The 20,628-nt window shown below is 34.9% G+C and overlaps 1 protein-coding gene across 16 annotated transcripts; it reads left to right on the top strand.

Annotated features, from left to right (window-relative positions):
• The first annotated feature begins 4,851 nt into the window (after positions 1–4,851).
• On the top strand, positions 4,852–20,427 carry LOC132151618 (complement decay-accelerating factor-like). 16 transcript variants are annotated; one of them, XM_059559846.1, is made up of 13 exons: positions 4,852–5,148; positions 5,876–6,061; positions 6,159–6,258; positions 6,333–6,403; positions 6,871–7,050; positions 14,865–14,948; positions 16,841–16,924; positions 17,733–17,816; positions 17,910–17,945; positions 18,212–18,298; positions 18,834–18,873; positions 19,675–19,745; positions 20,183–20,427. In XM_059559846.1, the coding sequence occupies exons 1-12, from the start codon at positions 5,085–5,087 to the stop codon at positions 19,736–19,738; spliced, it is 1,080 nt and encodes a 359-aa protein (XP_059415829.1). In that variant the 5' UTR covers positions 4,852–5,084; the 3' UTR covers positions 19,739–19,745; positions 20,183–20,427. The 16 variants fall into 16 exon arrangements, with proteins under 16 accessions (XP_059415829.1, XP_059415830.1, XP_059415831.1 ...); XM_059559847.1 differs by having other exon boundaries at positions 18,233–18,298; XM_059559848.1 differs by lacking the exon at positions 19,675–19,745.
• Positions 20,428–20,628: the final 201 nt, after the last annotated feature.

Consider the following 20,628-nt stretch of genomic DNA (forward strand, 5'->3'; position numbering starts at 1 on the left):
TACAGCAGTCAAGCTTCGATTTATGACCATAAGAAGCCAATGCACATGGATGAACATCGTGAAGGTTAGAGCTGCTCCGATCACGATGATCGTTAATGTGCATCTCGTCAGTAAAGCCGGTTCTCTAATCAGGAATCAGGCTTTACTGACGAGATGCGCATAACGATCGGCCGATCGTGATCGGCACAGCCCTAATGAAGGTTGTCAAGGGGTCATATTTGATCTCAGATTTAAAATATAATATTTAGCATTAAAGTTCACCCAAAAATGAATATTTTTACTCACCCTCAGACCATTCAAGAATGAATGGGTGCCGTCAGAATGAGAGTCCAGACAGCCGTTTAAAACATAATAATCCACAAGTAATCCAAATGTCTTAAGTACATCAATTATTGTCTTGTGAAGCAAAAAGCTGTGTGTTTATAACTGAAGTCATGTGGATTACTTGTGGACTATTGTGATGTTTTCATCAGCTGTTTGGACTCTCATTCTGACGGCACCCATTCACTGCAAAGGATCTATTGATGAGCAAGTGATGTAATGCTAAATTTATCCAAATCTGTTCTGATGAAACAAACCCGTGCCTGAGGGGGAATACATTTTTAGCAAATTTTCATTTTTAGGTGGACTGTTCCTTTAAGAGAATAAGGTCTGATTTATTATTATTAATTTTAATATTATGCCATTATTTTTATTGACATCTAAGCACATTTACTCTTCAAACTCACATTACTGTAACTTAAATAAATAAATAAATATATTTAAAAAATCTACATCATGGTACTTTTTTAACTTAAAGGTATTAAAATAATATATTTAATATTAAAATAATTAGATATTTTATATTGCATTATTATAATAAGAATATAATAAATATAAATGCAGTAAAAAGGGGGGAAATGTCCTTAAATTCATGCATACTGTCACAATGCAACAATTCATAAAAATCCTAAGAATAGACTTCATTAGGCTTCATTGTCCTTATGCAAATTTTTTATTTTGGAGGTAAAATATGATCCAGACAAGTTTCTGTGAGATTCACCCTAATGTGCAAAGATTCGCTGTCTTTAAATACACACAACAAAGCAGGGGAAAATTATCCCTCCTAAAAACAGGAATTTTGCGGGTATAATGTCTTCTATCAAACCATCTATTTGATTTGTTCCATGCCTGCTTGCAACACATTGTCAGTAGTGGGAGGTTTCTGAAAGGGCTGATTTATTGGGGTTTTGAGGTCTGAAATGTGATCAAGATAAACGTGTAAGGTGTGAATTCATAGGAAGTAATATAATCTATCAATACCAAAGGACTGGTGGCCATCCCATATGCTGTGTGAAGTGATTATGACCTCAGGGTTTGGATATGTAACTAACAGCTGTGACACAGCTTTGATATAAATGATGAGAACGCAAACTAATCACAAAGACAAGATTATTGTTTACCATAAGTTGTGGCGGTGTTACATTGTGTTTTGTGCATATGCCAGTCTTCGAAAACTGTGTAAATGCGACAAAATGTGAAGAAATGTTAGCATCTGCTGTACATACCTTATCTCATCTCAAGTTGTCAACAGAAAGTCTTATCCTGGCCTTTCACGCCTACAGCATTGTCTAGAATAGATAATAAAACCTATGGCTTGTCACAAAGAACAAATTGTAGACTACTTTAAATGGCTTACACTAAAGAAATATGCCAGTCTAAGCAGTATTTGTTCTGCTGAGTTAAGCAGAACACTGCTGTATCATTTCAGGATTGCTCAGCTATGTGTAAAGTACTCAGTACCATAGAGACTGGAGCAGGTATTTTATTCAGAGATATAAAAGAGCAGATAAATGTATTGAAAACCACTGAAGCAGTGGTGAAAGTGGATAATAAATGTTTGGCAGGTGAAAGATATTGGGATTCTTTAACAACACACAGTTGCTATGAACCGACACCAGGTGTCACTAACGAGTCATTTCCAATAAAACACATCACTAATGTAATAAAAACACTTGCTTTTGTGGTCTGATAACGGTTCATGTACTTATAATGAATGGCCATTTTAAAATGCTATTGTTATCATGTAAAATTACACAGCTGTTTTCTTGTTGAAATGTTTACTTGTGCTATATGTGAGGCTTGAGCAGTAAAGTTATAACGTAGTCTACAGTACATGCTATAAACAACCATGTGCCTTCACTCTTCGAACCTTAAATGCTGTGGACAAGCTGATTAAAAACAGACCATCTTTTATAAATGAGGAATGAGTGAATGAGGTATTATCTCTCTTGTCAGGCCAAGATATAAAATGGGTGGGGTGGGTGTTTCTCAGATAAGCGCAGAGAGCACATTTGAAGTTTGCTTTAATATGTCCAGCTCTGACCATTTAAATTACTTCCTGGGGGAACTAAGTTGTTTTAATAGAGGTCATTCAGTTTCACTGATAAAAGAGGAAGAAAATACAGCTGTATATAGCAAAATGGTCACAGGTCAAAAGTTTAGAATAGATGAATAGAATATATATAGAATAAAATATATATATATATATATATATATATATAAAAGAAATTGTACGGAATATCGTGAAATATATTTACAATTTAAAATAACTTTTTATTTGAAAATACTTGAAAATAATTTATTATTGCTGTGATGGTGAAACTCAATTTTCAGCAGCCATTACTCTAGTCTTCAGTTTCACATGATCCTTCGGAAATGTGACCCTGGACCACAAAACCAGTCTAAAGTCACTGGGGTATATTGTAGCAATGCATAAAAAAAACTTTTTATGGGTCAAAATTATAGATTTTTCTTTTTTGACAAAAATCATTAGGATATTAAGTAAAGATCATGTTCAATGAAGATACTTTGTTAATTTCCTACTGTAAATATATTAAAACTTAATAATATGCAATGTTAAGAATTCATTTGGACAGATTCTAAAGCAATTTTCTCAGTATTTTAATTTTTTGCACCCTTAGATTCCAGATTTTCAAATAGTTGTATCTTTTAGTTGTATAGTTATATCCTAATAAATCATACATCACTGGAAAGCTTATTTATTCAGCTTACAGATGTTGTATAAATCTCAATTTAGAAAAAAATTTGTGGTCCAAAGTCACAAATGATTCTAATATGAAAACAAACAAACAAACATTTCCTGTTGAAAACAGTTGTGCTGCTTTTCGGAAACTGGACAACACTACCATTCAAAAGTTCAGGATAAGTAATATAAAAAAAAAAGATAAGAACTGTTAATTATTAATAATTGAGCACCAATAATAGTTGATGCCGGAGCAAATCAACATATTATAATAATTCTTAAGGATCATGTGAGACTGAAGACTAGAACAATGATTCTGAAAATTCAGATTCATCATTACAGGAATAAATTACATATTATATTATACATAACAGCTATTTTAGATTGCAATATTATTTCACAATATAACTGTTTTGTTGTATTTTTGATCAACTAAATGCAGCCTTGATGATCATAAGAGACTGCTCTTAAAAACATAAAAAATCTTAAATTTTACATACTTTTAACCAGTAGTGAACATGGGTTTACTTCACAGTTTAATGTGCATTTATTTTATGTTGACTTTCTATGTGATATTACCATAGGTAATGTTGAAGGATGATTGGCATTTTTTAGAAGGGTGAGCAGCAGATAAATGTGTCTCTGTGAGCTATGATGCTGGAATCATTAAACGCTTTGTGGTTTAAGTCCACACAGTTACTATAGCAATCAAAACCACAGTTTCTATAGGAGTACACACACACACACACACTGAAGTTAGCCATGTATAAATGAAACCGAACAAGAGAGAAGAAGTTCAAAATAAAACCTTATACTGATGTTAGCAATTAAATGCATGGCAAATAGTTACCATAAAGCATTGAGAAACAAAATGCTATTGTAGGTTACACTGTCAAACAGCATCAGATTTAAGCTTTCAGAGGGACGCCCTTGTTAAGGAACACCCTTGCACTGACTCACACATTCCATGAACTGTAAAGTTACTGTAAACTGGAGACTGCCATCCAGACCTCACCAGACTGCATTCATTTGAACTTTTGTTATTCAAATATACATACACTATAGCAACTTCATCCATTTATTTATGTTGAACGATAAATACTCTTGAACATTCACAGATTTTGGAAATGATTCTTTCATGATTTACATCTCAAAGTCATCCACAACGTAGGCTGCATTTATTTGATTAAACATACAATAATACCAAAATATTGTTAATACTGTTCAAACTATTTTATGTTATTACTGTGCCTCATTACAGTATTCAGAGTCACACGGCCCTTTAGAAATCATTCTAATTTGTTGATTTGATGCTCAAGAAGAAATAGAAAGTTTAAAAGAACAGCACTATTTATAGTCTATTTGATATCGATAAGAATGATAAATGTCCTTATTATTACATATTGTTTTTCTTAAAGGAAAATATTAATTCTATTCAGCAAGAACATACATAAAACGGATCAAAAGTAAAAATAACTTCTATTTTTAAACTGTATTTTGTGTGTGTGTGTGTGTGTGTGTGTGTGTGTGTGTGTGTGTGTGTGTGTGTTTGTGTACATGGCTACATTCATGCATGGTATAGTACGTCAAATGACAACAGGGACAACAATAGTGTTGTAACCCAAGAAATTCTTTACATACCAAGAAACCAAGAAATTGTTACGTACTGTAGAGGCTACAGATTAAATACTTTATATAGATATATATTTAATAGGTAGACAGTGTTGGCTATACTGAGCAGCAGAGTAAGTGTAAAACAGCTAAATGATTTGACTCATCTGTTGGCGGTCTCTGGTGGTAACACGTCACAGAATAGGCGTGTTTCCTCGAACATTACGGTCTAGTGCACGACGGACTATGATGCGCCTTTTCCTTTTAATTTTCCAGTTTTTTTTCCATCCGCAGAGGGAAAGTGACCAATGACGCTAACATGGGGAATATTCTTGTCCGTGTAGTGCTTTGTCGTTATTTCATCCTCTAGCGTTCCGCCCGTTAAGTGTTTTTCCGCCGGTGATTGTGAACTCACGACAAGTGTTTGCTGCTGAAAAACAAAATAACAATGACAAGTGTGAAGGTGTTGCCACTGCTTCTACTAGCGCTTTCACTGGTCTCAGCTGGAGCAGGTAAGCTGATTTTCCTTACCTTTAATTTTAAACCCAGTCAGTCGCTCAACTTCGGATAATTTCAGTAGCCTACATTGAATTAATACAGTTAGTTACTCGAACAGATGCAGCTTATCCACGAGACTACCTTGGGTTGGGTTGATCGGTTTCAGTGAATTTTGTTTTATGTTTTTAATCTCGAAAAGTGGAACAAATTATTCCGAAAACATGATATCTAAGATATCTGTAGGTGGACTCACAATCATGTTGTTAAGTACAAAAAATGTATTACTTGTAAGAAAAATAAAATGCATTTAAAGGGAAAGTACTGCCGAGTTGTCTCTTATGTTCAAGTAGAACTGCATTTATTTGATCAAAAACACACTAAAGACAGTAATTGTGATGTATAATTGCAATTTAAAATAACTTTTATATTTGTAATAGATTTGGTATTAATTTTTTCTCAGGCAAAGCTTGAAAACAATTCAGCTGCTTAATATTTTTGTGGAAACTGTGATACTTTTTAAAATAATTATTTGATAAAATTAAAAAAAAAAAAAATCTTTTGTGACACTATAAATGTCTTTCTTGTCACTTTTGATCAAATTGATGTGTCCTGAAAGTATTTATTTCTTTACACACACACACACACACACACACACACACACACACACACACACACACACACACACACACATCTTACTGACCCTAAACATTTGACTAAAATCTATTATTGTGGTTGTTTTAGCAGACTGTTCGTTTCCTGTTTTTAATGGCAAAATTGTCTTATCATCGGAATCCTTACTGAAGAATAGCTTCCCAGACAATTCAGAAGCGTTAGTGGAATGTGCTAAAGGATATGAGAGAGAGGAGGGTTTGACTTCCATCATCTGCCTGAATGGGATGTGGAGTCAAGTGAAATTAATCTGCAAAAGTAATTCAATTTTGACTTCTAAATTGGGATGTTCCCCTTAATAGAAAAAGGATCAAGTGTGTGTTATAATAAACTAGTATGTTTGGTTTCATTTCAGAAATAGACTGCGGAGAACCTAAACCTTCACTGCATATGAGTTATGACACCTCAGAAGGAACATTGTTTGGTGCCTACATAAAAACCATATGTGAGAAGGGGTAAGCACTGATGCGGCCTTTACTGTCCATATTGCACTCATACTTGTAATTGATTTTTTTTTTCTTTAATCCAGATATGATCTGGAAGGATCAAGCTACAGGCAATGTCTTGTTTCTGGCTGGAGTGGAAAGGCTGAATGTATATGTGAGTCCTCATCTTTGGATAGCTGCATGTCAGTGTTTTTTTAATATTTTTAAGACATTATGATGGAGTTTATTAATATTTTAAAATAATTTAATACATTTTTCTGTTTTCTGGTTTAATTTTAAAGTTTTAGTCATTTTAACGTGTTTTTGTCATTTTTATTCCTTTTTATATATATTTATATAGTTTTTAATAATTATTCTTTCAGTTTTAGTTATTTGAATACATCAAGTTAAACTAATTGAAAATTAAAACATTGCCTTAGCCACATGCTGAAATTGAATACGTTTAAATTTTAATTTAGTTCGTTAATTTTATTTATTATAATTTTTTTTTAAAATGATTTTAGTTTACTGTAATAACCATGATTGAACATTCACTATCAACATCAATGTTGTCTAGAGCAACTTCAGTCAGAGATGTTAACAGAGATGATAACAGCTTCTCTTTCACTGTGTCTTTTATAGTGACAACATGCGAAGTGCCAGATGCAATTGAACATGGCAAGATGATTGTGCCCAGAGTCATACCGGAGTTTAATGATGTCATTACATTTTCCTGCGATGATAACTACATCCTTGTTGGAAACAGCACCATTACATGTGGTGAATACGGGGATTATAGTTCACCACCTCCTACATGCATAGGTCAGTTTTTTTTTATTAAAGTTTTTACTCCAGTAAATTCCAAGTGTAAAAATAATCACATACATTTTTTGTCCTAATTAGCTGCATTGAATGACATTGAACAATATCATTGGTCCAGCATCTAGCTCCACTCACTGTAGATGTGTATGGAGTTCAGCAGTTTTCAAGATCTTACCCGAGATCTGTCTGAGCATGCATTTGGTCTCAATCACTGGTGTTGCAGCACCATCAGGGCACAGCGTGTTAGAACTGGTGGAGTTCAGCCTGATGAACTCATCCTGCTATTCTTGCACAGCATAGTTGCATTGCATTGGTATTACAGTCGTGGCCAAAGGTTTTGAGAATTACATAAATATTGGAAATTGGAAAAGTTGCTGCTTAAGTTTTTATAATAGCAATTTGCATATACTCCAGAATGTTATGAAGAGTGATCCGATGAATTGCATAGTCCTTCTTTGCCATGAAAGTTAACTTAATCCCAAAAAAACCTTTCCACTGCATTTCATTGCTGTCATTAAAGGACCTGCTGAAATCATTTCAGTAATCGTCTTGTTAACTCAGGTGAGAATGTTGACGAGCACAAGGCTGGAGATCATTATGTCAGGCTGATTGGGTTAGAATGGCAGACTTGACATGTTAAAAGGAGGGTGATGCTTGAAATCGTTGTTCTTCCATTGTTAACCATGGTGACCTGCAAAGAAACGCGTGCAGCCATCATTGCGTTGCATATAAATGGCTTCACAGGCAAGGATATTGTGGCTACTAAGATTACACCTAAATCAACAATTTATAGGATCATCAAGAACTTCAAGGAAAGAGGTTCAATTCTTGTAAAGAAGGCTTCAGGGCTTCCAAGAAAGTCCAGCAAGCGCCAGGATCGTCTCCTAAAGAGGATTCAGCTGCGGGATCGGAGTGCCACCAGTGCAGAGCTTGCTCAGGAATGGCAGCAGGCAGGTGTGAGCGCATCTACACGCACAGTGAGGCCAAGACTTTTGGAGGATGGCCTGGTGTCAAGAAGGGCAGCAAAGAAGCCACTTTTCTCCAAAAAAAACATCAGGGACAGATTGATCTTCTGCAGAAAGTATAGTGAATGGACTGCTGAGGACTGGGGCAAAGCATTTTCCAGCATGATGGAGCACCATGCCATAAGGCAAAAGTGATAATTAAGTGGCTCGGGGACCAGAATGTTGAAAGTTTGGGTCCATGGTCTGGAAACTCACCAGATCTTAATCCCATTGAGAACTTGTGGTCAATCCTCAAGAGGCGGGTGGACAAACAGAAACCCACTAATTCTGACAAACTCCAAGAAGTGATTATGAAAGAATGGGTTGCTATCAGTGAGGATTTGGCCCAGAAGTTGATTGAGAGCATGCCTAGTCGAATTGCAGAGGTCCAATTTTTGAAAACTAATATTTATGTAATTCTCAAAACTTTTGGCCACGACTGTATATTGTTTTGTCCCATAATTGATGTGTTTATTTTATGTTCGCTGACATCTCAAGGTAACCCATACCTAAAGGTTCCCTTCTTCTTGTTCAGTAGGTCCTTCAGGCCTTTTGTGATTAATGGATTTTTTGTCTTAGTTATGTTGAAGGGATCTGTAATAGGGAGTCTTCAGTGACTCACTGCTCCCAGTCTGTTTCCGCCAAGCCCTACATAATCATCTCCGCCTCGTGTTTACTTTTCATCATAGTCCTGGTGGTGACAGGCAGTTGTAGAATGCTGTTTCTAGGGAGGAGATGTATCATTCTGTGGAACCATCATGGTGCAGGTTGGGGAGTATCAGATGTGCTGGAGTGTTGGAGTGTTAATAGAGAGAAGAGTAGAAAACTTTTTAAATGAACTAATTACTTTTAAATGTCATTAGCATATCATCACATATCTCAACAAATATTGCTCAAAACAATCATCTGTCTGTTATTTCAGTAATGGTTAAAGCAGAAATGTTTCTGTAAATGTATCTTTCCAGGGAAACATTCTTTTATAGTCTTGGATTAGACTTTGGAATCTTGTTTTTCCTTGATTTGGGGTTCACTTAACATTACTAAAGGTGGCAAGTAAGTAATTACAAATACTTTCGTCACACTATGCTACTTGAATACATTTTTCACAGTTTTTCAATTTATAATTAAATTGTACTACTTTTACTTGAGTAGAATTAATCTGAAGTATTCATGGTATTCAACAAAGAATTGCCTATGGTGAAACAGAGCGAGCCGGGACCTTTTAAACTCCTGGAGCCCTGCGCTTCAGCCAATAACAGACAGGTCTGACTCGGGTGCAAAACCAATCAAAACTTCCAGTTCAGCTGTGGGGGCGGGCCATTCAAACAGTCTTATGCTGTGACTGTGACTTTAAAAATCACTTTTGAGCACATGGGCGAAGAAAAAAGATAGTCTGTGTATAACCAGAAGATTTATTCATACATAAAACGAGACGATATGGACATTACGATGCGCTAAACACTGTCACGCAGTGCTTGTTTCATTCAAACTCGAAGCTCTCGCGCAGAAAGTCTAAAACTGCCCAGAAGAAGTAATAACTTATGATGTGCAGGAAATCCCTTATATGACCAAAGCATACCACTATTGCGGTAGCTAAAAAAGCTAATTTAAGGTCATTTCGAGGTAATAAATATAGTATATGAAGAATAATCCAGTGCTATTGGACATTTCAGTATAGAAACTATTCTGCCTTATTATGTGTTTGTATGAACCAATTCTAAAATCGTCATTAGGAAAATACAGAAAACATAGAATACAAATTATTGGTTATCATCGAGCAGTGTATTTGATTTCTTATCCAATTAAAATACATAAGAAAAAAATAAAGCCTGACAAATAGACAAAAGGTTTTGGTTTCTGGTGTTCCTTGGTTTTATTTTTATTTTTTTATATTTTATATAATTTTTTTTTTATTTGCTACCCTCACCCCCTCATCTGAGCTCAAAGCGTTCTGTTACCGCTCCGCTAAAGATCCGCTGATTCCACGAATCCACTCCATTTTGAAAGCAAAAACAGACTATTTCGGTTGACCATTGTAACTTGACAATGTTTCGACAGTTACTAAAAATAATAAGTTAATTGCAAAAATTGGTAAATGTATAGAAAGTAAATTTTTCTCAAAATGTAGTACATATAGCTATTCTTTTAATTTGGTTTTCTCCTAGTTTTTTTTTTTAACTGTTTATATACTGAAAGACATTAATTTTGCTTTTATAGTGTTTTTTTAAACTGTTAGCGAGTCTTATGTAGGACAGTGTTTGAACTGAAATGTGTTGGCCATTAGCCTTCATGAAATGCATCAATGCAATGATAATTCACCACATTCATGACTGATAAATCAGTTATGTAAATGGAAGAGACGGACTCCATAGTATACATGCAGCAGGTGCACAATAACTTTTCGTATATGACATCACTGCTGGTGAGAGGGGCACCATCTCGTTCTTCTTGGACATTGGGTTGGGGGTTAAGATGTGCAGTACGCCACTGTTCTCAGGTTAAGGGAAAATGACACCACAGTACAATGAATGTATCTATCCTATACTAATGAAAGTTTTCATATAATTTTAAATTATTACAATGTATCTATGACAAAGGGTTCTAACCATATGGCTTATAAAAAAATGTTCCCATGGCTCTGCCAAAAAGTTTTTACAGTAAATGGGTACCTTCCACTCATCCCGTGTGTTTCTCCTTATCACAGTCTGGCAGAAATTATGGGTGTTTCCAAAATAAATGGTCACATGACAGTAAAAGTGTACAGTTGGCAAGATACAGGAAGTGGGTCAACTTACCCCACTATTCCCTACTTCCATTATGATGAGGCAGAAGCAGGCTCAGAGAGTGAGGGAGAGCCCACTCTTATCAATACATCTACAATAAAGTCTGAAATCATTACAGAGAGTGCTATCTTCTCTTTTAGCTATATTTGTAACAACTGTATCACTTGTATTAACAAGCACCCTCCCCCCAGTGCCTCTTTTTTTGGTTTGGGCCACTGCCCCTCAAAATGTCTATTCACGGCCCTGCTCAGTTCTGAAATGATGGCTGTGTCCCTATGTGTGCAGTACAGAAAACAGAGCACGAGTCTTCTTGTGCTTGAATGGTTTAAAGTCTTATTAAAATGTGCACAAAGGAATCAATAAGAGGAATCTAAATTTTAATTTTATAAGTAGACGATTCCTGACCTTAAGTAACGTATTCTAGAATTGGAATAGATTTTGGATTCCCAAGACTATATATGGGTTAAAATGTTAAATAAAATGATCTTTGTTTGTTTTTTTTTGTCCTACCAAAAAATGTTAACTCTTTCCCTGCCTTTGACAAGTTATCTCAGCTTTTAAAAGATAACCCTTTCCCTCCAAAGACGAGTTTTTACAGCTTTTTGTGTTTTCACTGTTATAGACTCGGTGGCGCTATTACACATCTTCTAAACGAGCACAAAACCTCCCAAACAAAAACACATGTGAACAGGACGGAGAAACAAGCAATCTCTAATGTAAACAGATGCATATTAAAAATAATGCAATCATCAGCAATAGACCGTATATAGGTGGTTCTCTATAAGTTAAAATGTAGAGGAAAAGTTCATTTATTTCAGTTATTCAACTCAAATTGTGAAACTCATGTATTAAATAAAGTCAGTACAGACTGAAGTAGTTTAAGTCTTTGATTCTTTTAATTGTGATGATTTTGGCACACATTTAACAAAACCCACCAATTCACTATCACATCAAATTAGAATACTTCATAAAACCAATAAAAAAAAAACATTTAGTAAATTGTTGGCCTTCTGGAAAGTATGTTCATTTACTGTACATGTACTCAATACTCGGTAGGGGCTCCTTTTGCTTTAATTACTGCCTCAATTCAGCGTGGCATGGAGGTGATCAGTTTGTGGCACTGCTGAGGTGGTCTGGAAGCACAGGTTTCTTTGACAGTGGCCTTCAGCTCATCTGCATTTTTTTGGTCTCTTGTTTCTCATTTTCCTCTTGACAATACCTCATAGATTCTCTGTGGGGTTCGGGTCTGGTGAGTTTGCTGGCCAGTCAAGCACACCAACACCTTGGTCATTTAACCAACTTGGCAGTAAAGACAAGTGCCAAATCCTGCTGGAAAATGAAATCAACATCTTCAAAAAGCTGGTCAGCAGAAGGAAGCATGAAGTACTCCAAAATATCCTGGTAAATGGGTGCAATGACTTTGGTTTTCAAAGAACACAATGGACCAACACCAGCAGATGACATTGCACCCCAAATCATCACAGACTGTGGAAACTTAACACTGGACTTCATGTAACTTGGGCTATGAGCTTTTCCACCCTTCCTCCAGACTCTAGGCCCTTGGTTTCCAAATGAAATACAAAACTTGCTCTCATCAGAAAAAATGACTTTGGACCACTGGGTTACAGTCCAGTTCTTCTTCTCCTTAGCCCGTGTAAGATGCCTCTGACGTTGTCTGTAATACAGGAGTGGCTTAACAAGAGGAATGCGACAACTGTAGCCAAATTCCTTGACATGTCTGTGTGGGGTGGCTCTTGATGCCTTGAGCCCAGCCTCAGTCCATTCCTTGTGAAGTTCACTCAAATTCTTGAATCGATTTTCTTGACAATGCTCATAATACTGTGGTTCTCCAAAATCATCACCATTAAAATAACCAATGACTTAAACTACTTCAGTCTGTGGGCACTGAATTTATTTAATACATGAGTTTCACAATTTAAAGTTGAATTACTGAAATAAATGAACTGCATAATGTTACGGAGGGAAATCTTGATCCAGGAAGTGGTATATGTCTGTGCAAGCGTTGTGCAAGCTTTGGAGGTTGGGATGGAAGCGATTTACTTGATTTTTTCCATGATAATAATACTGAATATTATCCAGATGTAGTTTTGATAAAAAAAAATGTTCTCACCTTTTTCCTCAAAACTATTAAATATTCAAATATTCATACAGCAAAATATAGAGCCCATCAAATTTTAGTGAAAATCATCAAAATTGCTGGCAACTTTTTTCAAACATTATGGCGGGGAAAGAATTAACTATATAATTCAGCTAACAAGGAAATATTTTGCAGTTAGAGTAAGAGTAAATGTGAATAATATCTAAGATTTTTAATTAATTAATTTATTTTTATTATTATTTACCTCATTAGAATCAAAATTAGGAATTGACAAGAATCAGAAAAATTCAAACAATGCCCAACCTTATGCAAACCCCACATAATGTTTTACTGCCACATTTCTATTAACACCGTTTTAAACAATTTCTTTTCAAAATATGGTGACAAATTTACTTTTCAAAATTAATTATAAACTGTTGCTCTTGGTAACTGGGATAGGTAGTATGTTTGCTTAACGTAGCATCAGACATAACAATTTATGAGGCTAATATCATGTTTGGGTCCAAAATCACTATATAAATTCAGTAGTGTTTGAAACCGTTAGCTTCTGTGAATCCATGTAGCCTCTTATCACAGTGAGACAGAAAATATTTTTTATAAAAATATTTACTGTGATACAAGCTATGTCAATTAGCATTGCATTACAATTGGGTGTTTAGCTGTTTTTGCTGATGCATTATTCCATGTAAGCGATTTCCTGGGTCTCACTTGTGAAACAGACATTAAAGTACCCTAACAAGAGTGTTAGGGTTAATTCTGCTCCATAATGCTCACGTCGTCTAGTTTTGGGTAATTTTTTTTTTTAAATAATACTAAAGTACTTTGTATTGCTGTATTTTGAGTAGTTTTTCAGCAAACTACAGTTTTACTCTTACTTGAGTCATATTATTTTACAGTGCTTTTACTTAAGTTTAATTTCTTGGTACTCTTTTCACCACTTAACATTATTGAAATGCCATGCATGCTGCAGTGTGCCAGATGTCTTGGTGTGGTTTCAGTAGCATATTTTGCGTATTACAACCTGCCAGTATTTACTTCTTAATAAAATCACTGTCCTTTTGTTTAGCTTATTCATGTTTTATAATCAATTTTACTCAAGTTTCCTTTCTATTTCCAGCTATTGAATGTCCAGTTCCTGAAATTAGTTTTGGTACCAGACTGAAGGAAGTCTTCCATACTCTTTAAAAATAGAAGTTATATTTGAATGCTGGCCAGGTTAAAAGATGAAAGGTTTAGCCATGTAATTGTGTGAGAAGACTGGGCTGTTATATGAATCACAATGGCTCATGTAACTCAGAATACGTGAAACCGTTGTAGAACCACTGCATTTTAATCACTATCAAACAAAGATGCTACATGAACAGTTTTTGATTTAAATTAGATTGTAAGATTTTACAATTTAAAGCAAAAACAGAATGGTCTGACTTTAAGTTTGTGAAACTATACTGCATAAAACATCTGAATGAAACAAAAACAGCAGATGATCTGAATGAGAACGTAAATTCACTCTCTGCCAGCAGGTGTTAACCACAGATGTTTACCGCTATAAACGAAGTAGCACTGCGCTTATAAACACTACTTTAATATGCATTATACAGAAGCAAGATGAAACAGAAATAGCATCTAAAAATTTCTAAAGACAGTCAGTTTCCCTCAGAAATACATTCATATAAACCCCCACTCCCAGTCCAGTATTTAGTATCAAATTATATAAAATATTAAACAAATTTATGAATGATGGGCATTCCAATTCTTCAGAAATCTGTGGATCTTTCTCCAGTGGTTTACCATTCCATATGCATTATGTTCAAATCAACTGAATTGTCTAGATGTTTATCCATCATGTGGAATTTTGAATTAGAGTAGATGGAAAAAGCAGATAATGATGTATTGATTTTTTTTTTTCAGCCATCACAACACCAATAGAAGAAAGCACTACCACAGACAAAGCCACAACAACAGACATGACTACAGCCTCCACCCGCTCACATGGTAAGGAGTCCAGCACTTCCTGCATGAAACAAAAACAGCAGACAGTCTGAATAAGAACACGCAAATTCACTCTCTGCCAGCAGGTGTAAACCACAGGCAAATCACAACCACAGGAATCAAAGCTAAGGATTGTAGTGCCACAAAAGATAAAATAGTTGCTGTTATCATTGTTTTTGATCTGTTATGTTGTATTCTAATAAATAAGATATGAAAATCCATATTTTAGATACCAATTACATTTTACAATTCTCAATTTCAATTTCGATACAACAGTAAAAATCAACATAAATATAAAGTTTAAACATTATTAAAGACAAGTGACAGCCAGTAAATAAGAACAAATTACAAGTAATAGCACAATTTAATATATACCCATAGCACAAAAATAGAAATGAAATTATGCTTTTTGTTTTTATTTGTGTAGAGGTACAGGAATTGAAAAATCACATACAAAATAACATTTGCATCTTGATTTTTCATAGCCATTTGATAATGAATTGGAAAAAAGTGCAATGTTTGATTTTATATCAGACTGTATGATTTCAAAAACAGAATAAATTGACTTTAGCTTTGTGAAATTATTCAACATTAAACATCTGCATGAAACAGAAACGGTAAACTGGCTGAATGAGACACAGATTCACTCTCTTGTCAGCAGGTGGTGCTTATGAAACAAGTGATACAGCGTTTCCTTGATTATCGCTGTAAACACAACAGGGCTATGCGTATTAACAATAATTTTAATGCATTATAAGGAGACAAAATTAAAAGAAAATGCAATTTCTGAAAACAGTCAGTTCCGTTCCCCTTAGAAACACATTCAAATGAAATTATATGTTTGGATTTTTTTGTCAACATCGTCAACGGTGATCTTGTTCTGCCTGCTACAGTACTTTCTCTTTGTGTCCATCTAGAGATTAAGTATAATAATAATGTAATATTTCCACACAAATGGCCGTTGGGAAAATGATTGCAGTGCAGTTTGTGTGCAAGCACAGAACATAAGATACAGTAGTCGGAAATAAAACAAAAAATGTCCAGGAGATCGGAGCATCTGTATTCCAGTGTATAAATTTAATATAGATTAATTATTGTTAAAGCTACAAAGTTACTTGCCAAGAGGGCTATTTTGACATAGTTTTGTACGTATTTGCCTGTTGAGGGCGGTCGCACGAGAACTGAAAAGAGTTGTCTTTAGTGCCCAAATGCTTTATAATCACTTGATTTTTTTCAATTAATAAGTCTTAAAAACACATGCAAATGATAAAATGTCATGATAACGCTGCAGTGGCCTGATCAGGCGAGTGACAAATTCATCTACTGTCCCAAGTGTCCCTTCACGCTGGCCCCCTGCAATCGGGCAGTCCTTATTGATGAGCCCTGGCAGGTGTTTACCTCTGTAAACAAAGTAGAATTTTGAAATGGAATTTTGAAACTCCACCCGCTCACATGGTAAGGAGTCCAGCACCTCCTGCATGAAACAGCAGACAGTTTGAATAAGAACCCAAATTCTCTCTCTGCCAGCAGGTGTAAACCACAGATGTTTACCGCTGTAAACAAAGCAGTGTTGCGCTTATAAACACTACTTTAATATGCATCATACAGAAGCAAGATGAAACAGAAATAGCATTTCTAAAGACAGTCAGTTCCCCTAAGAAATATATAAGCCCCCACTCCCAGTCCAGTATTTAGTAATTAGATAAAATATGAAGAAAATTTATGAATGATGGGCATTCCAGTTCTTCAGAAATCTGTGGATCTTTCTCCAGGGGTTTACCATTCCATATGCATTATGTTCAAATCAACTGAATTGTCTAGAAGTTTACGCAGCATGTGGAATTTTTTCAATTAGAGTAGATAGCAAAAGCAGATAATGACATTATTTTTTTCAGTCATAACAACACAAACAGAAGCAAGCACTACCACAGACAAAGCCACAACAACAGACATGACTACAGCCTCCACCCGCTCACATGGTAAGGAGTCCAGCACCTCCTGCATGAAACAAAAACAGCAGACAGTCTGAATAAGAACACGCAAATTCACTCTCTGCCAGCAGGTGTAAACCACAGATGCTTACCGCTGTAAACAAAGCAGTGCTGCGCTTATAAACACTACTTTAATATGCATTATACAGAAGCAACATGAAACAGAAATACCATCTAAACTGACTGAAACAGTTCCCCTCAGAAATACATTCATATAAACCCACTCTCAGGTGTGCTATAGCCCTTATGGACGTTGTTCAGTGAAGCTACATGAACACAAATAAATTGCAGCAGACGTGACTGAATATGAATGTGTGTTGACATCATAACGGTGTTCATATATAGAAGCTGAAATCTGAAGTTAACAGTTAATTCTCAGTTGACAATGTTGCATAGGCACTTTGAACCTGTATATCTTCCAGCACTAGTAATGGGTGGGAATTTATTTTCCAAGATGTGAATTCATGATATGAGTGATTAGAAGGCCTGTGTACAATCAAGGGAAACTCTGCTGCATTCTACTGATTTAAAGATGCAAAAATATTAGAAGGAGCTGAGAGAACTGCACTTGTACTGATGGCTAAAAGCACCATCAAATTATATAAAATATGAAACAAATTTATGAATAATGAGCATTCTAGTTCTTCAGAAATCTGTGGCTCTTTCTCCAGTGGTCTAGCATTCCATATACTTTGTTCAAATCAACTGAATTGTCTAGATGTTTACGCAGCTTGTTGAATTTTTAATTAGAGTAGATGGCAAAAGCAGATAATAATGTATTCATTTTTTTTTTCAGTCATTACAACACCAACAGAAGCAAGCACTACCACAGACAAAGCTACAACAACAGACATGACTACAGCCTCCACCCGCTCACATGGTAAAGTGTCCAGCCCACAAAATCAAGTTTTTCAGGATTGACACTTGTTATGGATATGCTGGAATGGTTACTTGATGATGTATTTTATTGTAGAGGGACTAATAGAAGGGCACACCACTGACTTCAACAGTGAGTCATCCTTTGAATCCAATACTGTACTGAATTAAATGTCTGACTACATCAACCCCAGGGAAAGTAATATGGTTACTGTAGATGGAGGTGACTAGTTTGTCATACAACATATGCCATCATGTGATATAACACTCTGATGATGATAATGGCATATTTTATCTTGTTCAAATTCCAAATAGAGAAGCGATCACTGCTGTAACTGAGAGCCACCACATACTTTATTGAATGTTTATTCTTGTGTCTTATTGTTTCTAATAACACAGATGATCTTGTGGGTTTTGTAGCTCCCTTGACGATGAAAGCTTCCTTAGCTACCACGCTGATTATAACTGTCTTGCTGATTATAGCGTGTAAGTATATAAATTATTTGGATTGAGCACTGTTCATAGATATTATAGTATAAACTATTCATTTTGGGGTCAATAAAGGTGTTTTTGATGCTTTTTTATATAATTTTAGTCAGCAAGGATGCATTAAATTGATCAAAAGTGACTAAATAAGTGCTGTAATTTTGTACATTTTAGTAAGAATCCTATCACGGTTTCCAAAAAAAAAAAAAGCAGCACTGAAGATTAGAGTAATGGATGCTGAAAAATTCAGATTTGCATCACAAGAATAAATAGCATTTTAAAATATTTAAAAAATAGAAAACATAACAGTAAAATTGTAATAACATTTTACAATATTAAAGTTCTTAATGTATTTTTTATCAAATAAATGCAACCTTGCTGAGCATTAGAAACTTTCAACAATGTAAAAAATCTTATTGATCCATACTTTTCAGTGTTATGGTCTCATGCTTTGGTGTCATTGATTAAGATGCACAGCTCTTCTTGACCCAATCCAAATAATTGTTGAATATATTCTTACTCTCTGCTTTTACAGTGTGTGTTTTTTTGGTATATCGTCAATTAAAATATAAAGGGTGAGTATATCTCTAAATCTGTGTACTAAGTCACTCTAGTGCAGCTGAGCTGAGCATGGCCAACTTTCACTCCACTTCAACTGAATGCTGCTGTACACATGCATTCCTCCACACATTAACATCATGTTTTCTCTTGCCTTTTCCTGGCAAGAATCTTTCCCCATCTTTTCATATGCTGTTGCTTCATTATGAGATACACACACACACACACCTTGATTCATGTTTTTACTGTCAATGAGAAAGCTAGCTTTCCTTATGCTTGATTTGTGGCTGTTACACTCTTTTAATTGTTCAATTGATAGTTTGATTCTCTTGTACAATGACAGAAGAAGTACTTTTGGGCTAATAAAGATTATACAGTGACACAGAAAATAAAGTGTGACACAGTGTACTGGTTTGAAGGAAGTCAGAAAGTCCATGAAAGTACCCAACCTTAACATTTCCAGGAATTCCCAGCATGGTTATCATGAGTTAATGGCAAACAGCCTCAATCTTAAGTAAATTATTGCTGATGTACCTTGAGAGGATGTATTACAGGTCATCGTCTGGGTACATAATGAGCTGTAGTAGGTGAAGAAAAAAAAAACATTTTAATTAAAAGGTGTGCTGTCGCAAAGGAAAGGCTGGTCTGGTGCTTCTGGGAAAATTATAAAAATATATATGCAGAGCTAATGTCTGACCAGTTACTAATGACATCCAAACAGCATGCAGAGCTGATGGCTAATTGAATGAATATATATAAGTGTTCAATAATTAATGTATTATAATGACTTTATCTCCTTTTTTGGTAATGCTGCATAGTTCATACAATACTGGTGAAGATCTGCCGACAAAAGAAGAGTTATTGCTATATCAAAGTGTTTAAACACAAGGTATTCACCCATGTCTAAATCTTCATTCACTGAAAAAAAATTATTCATTGAATTTACAAAGAAATTTTATGGTAAGTGGATGCAATCAATTTATTTTAGCTACATTTAAACAAATTTTAGTCAGAGTTAATCAACTAAATAAGTTTATTTAAATATAGCTAAAATAAATAGATTGCAACCGCTCACCATGAAAAAAACTTAGTAAATTCAATGTACGTAAATTGTAACATTTTTTTCAGTGTTCGCTAAATGTGATTTTTTTTTTTTCTGTTGTCACGACTTCATCTCAGACTAACACACTCAATAGTTGTGAGTTAGTTCTGGCATTAGTTGCAAAATAGTCTCATTTAATAATTCTTATAATGTGTTATTGTGTCATGTTTATTGTTCTTAATGTGTTAATGTGTAATGTGTTTTCTCTGGACTCTTCACCACAGGGCAAACAATCGGACGGCTCCTTTGCTTTAGCATTATTGCTGCACACGGATTCATTGGAAGTTTAACATTTTGGACTTTGTTCTATTTTATAAATTAGATATTGTATTTATTTATAACTGCTACAAAATGTTTTGCTTTTTAGAAATATATTATCTTTGATTAAAACACAAGGTCATATTTTTGTATATTTTAATAAAGTTTTTATTTAATTTTATTCAATAAAATAATATTTTATTTTATTTTATTAGTGAAGTACTCTGTGGGTTTCTTTCTGCACAACATGACTAAATCCTAACCTCTGAATTTCCTCATCTTGTTACCAAGAACCCACCCAAAATAATCTCATGTTTCCACTTGTGTGTTTTCACCTTTTAAAAGTGTGGTTTTAGTGAGTCATTGTAAAGTAAGATATTTACAATGTGCCACAGCCCGGTCAGATTTTCTG

The sequence above is a fragment of the Carassius carassius genome, chromosome 10, assembly GCF_963082965.1.
Source record: "Carassius carassius chromosome 10, fCarCar2.1, whole genome shotgun sequence".
NCBI lineage: Eukaryota > Metazoa > Chordata > Actinopteri > Cypriniformes > Cyprinidae > Carassius > Carassius carassius.